This window comes from Gavialis gangeticus, unplaced genomic scaffold (assembly GCF_001723915.1).
Source record: "Gavialis gangeticus isolate Ggan-Ray unplaced genomic scaffold, GavGan_comp1, whole genome shotgun sequence".
Lineage (NCBI taxonomy): Eukaryota > Metazoa > Chordata > Crocodylia > Gavialidae > Gavialis > Gavialis gangeticus.
In genome coordinates, this window is record NW_017728994.1 from 20,897,029 (window position 1) to 20,900,988 (window position 3,960).

The 3,960-nt window shown below is 42.9% G+C and overlaps 1 protein-coding gene across 4 annotated transcripts in view; it reads left to right on the top strand.

Moving 5' to 3' along the window:
• Positions 1-3,960, top strand: part of KCNMA1 (potassium calcium-activated channel subfamily M alpha 1) — a 1,434,006-nt gene that overhangs the window by 1,326,758 nt on the left and 103,288 nt on the right. For all 4 annotated transcript variants that reach the window (XM_019502361.1, XM_019502362.1, XM_019502363.1 and 1 more), the window contains one exon: positions 2,263-2,393. In XM_019502361.1, coding sequence (XP_019357906.1) covers positions 2,263-2,393 — 131 coding nt within the window. The remainder of the gene's footprint in view (positions 1-2,262; positions 2,394-3,960) is intronic.

The following is a 3,960-nucleotide window of genomic DNA, read 5'->3' on the forward strand; positions in this document are numbered from 1 at the left end:
GGGGATAGCTCCCCCCCCCCGCCCCCCCCCCCCAGATTGGTTGGGGCTACCCCCAGAGTTGGGACAGTGAGGGGCTAGCACTCAGGGGAGCCTGGAACCCCCCCTGGCTGCTGCAGGGGGGAAGAGCAGGGCAGGAACAACCCTAAACTGGGCTGTTCATGTTGGGTGCAATTTGCTTCCAACATGGGCTTATGTCTACACCTGCCTCCAGGAGTGCTTTAATGAGCCTGAACTTTCTGCAGAGAAAATTCAGGCGCATTAATTGCACATGTAGATGCACCCAAAGATTAATAGAATTTCACACTGTAAGTAATACACATTCAATACACAAAGAGTTGAAGATTTGCAGTAGCAGTTGCTGCAGAGCTGATAATTTACCATCCTTGAATGGAAATTAATATTAATTTGTTCTTTTTAATAAACTAAAAGGCATATTAGTAACACAAGGAAGCAGTCTATGCATTTGTGTTGAGGAGTACTAATATGGAAATAAAAAATGTAATCAGTTATATACTTGATAAGATGTCTAACAAGGTATGAACTGTTTGTATGAGGTAGAGGGAAGGAGATGAGCACTAATCATCAACAAAATACCTACAGATTCATATTATACTTTTATTTTGGCCTGATCCCAATGTTTGCCCTTAGCTAACAAGAACCATATAAAACACCATTTCCCATTTACATGATAATTGCCCATATGAAGAATAAAAGGAGAGGCAAGTCATTGGTAGATTGATTTCTAAAGAGGTCAGCTCAAGAAAGCTTCACATTACTGTCCAACAAGTGGAGTCCTTCCACTACTTCAATCAATCTATCCACTACTTATTTCTAATTCTATACATGGCTCCAGTTACAGGCAGGTGGGATAAGAAGTAGGGTCCAGAAGGATCAAACGTCAGTGGGATTGCCATTAGCGGACTTTGTTTACACCTGTTTCCTCAGGTAAGTACTAAACTCATTGCAGGGACTGGCATACTAGAGGCAACTCTACCTTGGCCCCTGCACTGGTGAGCCCTTAAAACATCAGCTAGCCTTCATTTGAACTATATTTCAAGAGACATGTGGAGAGATAAGAAAGAATCCAGCAGAAACTCAAAGAAGTTATTAGAAATTTAGGAAACGTGATTTATGAGAAAAGATTGGAAGACCTGGTATTTAGTCTGTAGAAGAGAAGATTGGAGTGGCAGGAGGTAGATTTGGTAAATCTTCAAATACATGAAAGGTGTTTATAAAGAGAGGAGAACTGGCAATGGTCTTAAACTGAGGCAGGGGAAATTTAAGTTGGGTACTTGAAATAATTTCTGACTATAGGGGGTTATTAAACGTTAGAGAAAATTACCTAGAAGGGTTGTAGAATGTTAATCTTTGGAAGTTTTTAAGAGCAGATATGCCAAACACATATCTGGTTTAGACAGGGATGATTTTGCCATGAGCAGAAGGTAGACTGGATGACTTCCTGAGGCCCTCTACACCCCTATCCTTTTATGTTTTTTATGACTGCTGTGATTTGAGGGAAGGCAAGATAAGGCATTTTACATGGATGGTCAGTGTGCAGGAGCTTGAGAATTATAGCTATGGAGTGGCTATTTTTAGTAGTGTAGACCTAACCTAAATAGTGAACATTATTATGAATTGTCTTTCTTTGCCAAGCAACCTAGTGCAGAGATTTTCATTCACTGAATGAAATAGCATTTGTGGTTAGGGCAATGATGAAGCTGCTGAAGCCATGTGGATGCAAGTTGCTCCTGAAGAAGAGTTGCTAGTACCACCAAATATCATTCTCCCATTTAACTTGAGACAAACTGAACTGAGAGCTCCCCTCTTTGGAACTATGACTGCAGTTAATCAACTTACAGGAGAAAGAATCAGGGCATCACATTTAACCAAATGCCTTTGACTTGAACCAATATTTCACAGACAAGGTGTATTTCACAAAGTGAACCTGGCTTTGTTCGCTCATAACAGTACCACAACAAAGCTATAAGGATCTCTTTGTGAGTGCAAGAGAATAATGCCAAGAAACTCCCTTTTACAGCACAGGGATTTCCACCTTCTATACAAGAAAAATAAGGATTTGCAGATTTTTAAATAGCCATTTTCACATCAATTTTGATTTCATTTTCAGTGACGTCAAAGACACAAGTCTGTGTTTTGAGACACGTGCTGTTTCTTTTTTCTTTCTGGTTGTGTAATATGTAAGGTCACATGTTGCTGGCAAGTAAGCCCCTTATTTTTTTTCTTTTGTATTCTTATTTTCAGTAAATGATTCAAATGTTCAGTTTTTGGACCAAGATGATGACGACGACCCCGACACAGAACTGTATCTCACACAGCCATTTGCGTGTGGAACTGCATTTGCTGTCAGCGTACTGGATTCTCTCATGAGTGCAGTAAGCATATCCGAGCCCTTTTTATTCTTTCCCACACAATGTACAAGATAGAGCTGAGTTTGAGTCTTTTGAAGATACCAGGCAGACTGGTGAAGATACTTTCCTCTGGAGCAAGCAATGCCAAAGCATTGCACCTTAATTACTTCAGTTGGGCAGGGACTCTATAATGATTCATTTATCCCCTACAATAAGATAGATATATTGGCCAGTCTGTTAAAGTTCCAAATGATTTTGAATGCCCAATCACAGAGGATGTATTTTTGGAAAAGGTCAAGCACCCACCCAGGAAACTCAGGACTCCATCGGCTACGTCAGTCTGGGTGCTCTAAACCACTGCTCACTGTTACCAGTGGTGGTAAACCTTTTGACCTTGTGGGCCAGATGAGTGGTGTGGGGTCTGTCTGCAAGCTGGATCAGGTCCTGGGGCCAAGCCCTGTCACCTCCCACCTGCATGTGCCAGATTGGGCACCAGGGCCTGGTTCCCCACCCCCCACCCCCAAATCTGGCCCTGCACATCAGGATAAGGTGCCCAATCCAGCATCCAGGGCCCAGGACTCCCCATTTGTCTGGATATTTTGTAGCAAGGGAGCAGTGCCATCACTCCCTTGCCACCACATTTCTGGCCCCATGGGGAGCCCCATGGGCTGAATGGCACAGTATTGAGGTCTGGATCTGGCCCATGGGCTAAGGGTTAAGTACCCATGATATGGACCATTACCTGTAATGAAATTATCATGTTCATGTTCCCCACTGACAGAACAGCATCTTACTATTTGACATCTTCTAATTTATTCAGCACTTTGTAAACAGGTTATTTGTTCAGAGGCAGGCAGCAATGAAAGGCTTCCATGTTTGGGGGAGATTTGGCATTGTACATAAAGCTACATGTGTAAACAAAGTTTCACCAAACTGACTGCACAGCTCCAGTCTGGACACCTGGCCTGGCAATCCATGGGAATGGGACTTCTCAAGAGCCTGTGAATTCCTCACACTTCTGGAGGCCCTTGAGAGGCCACTTTTTTAAGTAATTTAGGTATACAAATAAAGCCCTTTCCTTCCCCACATGTTCCAGTGAGTGAGAGATGGTACAGCTTTCTGCTAGGAGGCCAAATTTGCAACATAGGATTATGAAACTAAACAACCTAAGAGTATTCTATACTGTGCTATTTAGGCACCAGGCAGCACTAAGGGTGTTTTTACATGTATTGTGAAAGTGGGGGGCGGGGGCACCTTTAGTCAGAGCATTTCTGAGAGCCACTCTAATTAAAGCACCTGCAATGTCTCATGTATCAACATGACCCTGCTTCAGAATAGTGGTAGGGACACTTTAATTAAAGATTGTCAAACGAGCTTTAGTTAAAGCACCCCTGCTGCCATTTTGAAGTGCAGGGACACTAATACATGAGATGCAGCGGCTGCTGGAAGCGTGTTAATTACCATGCTCCAGCAGACTCAATTAATCGACAGTGCATCGGAGCAGACTCCCCACATGTCTACAGGCACCCTAAGATTCTACAGATGCAGCTCCCTAATAAACAACTGTTTAAGGACAGAGGTTGTTGTTGGC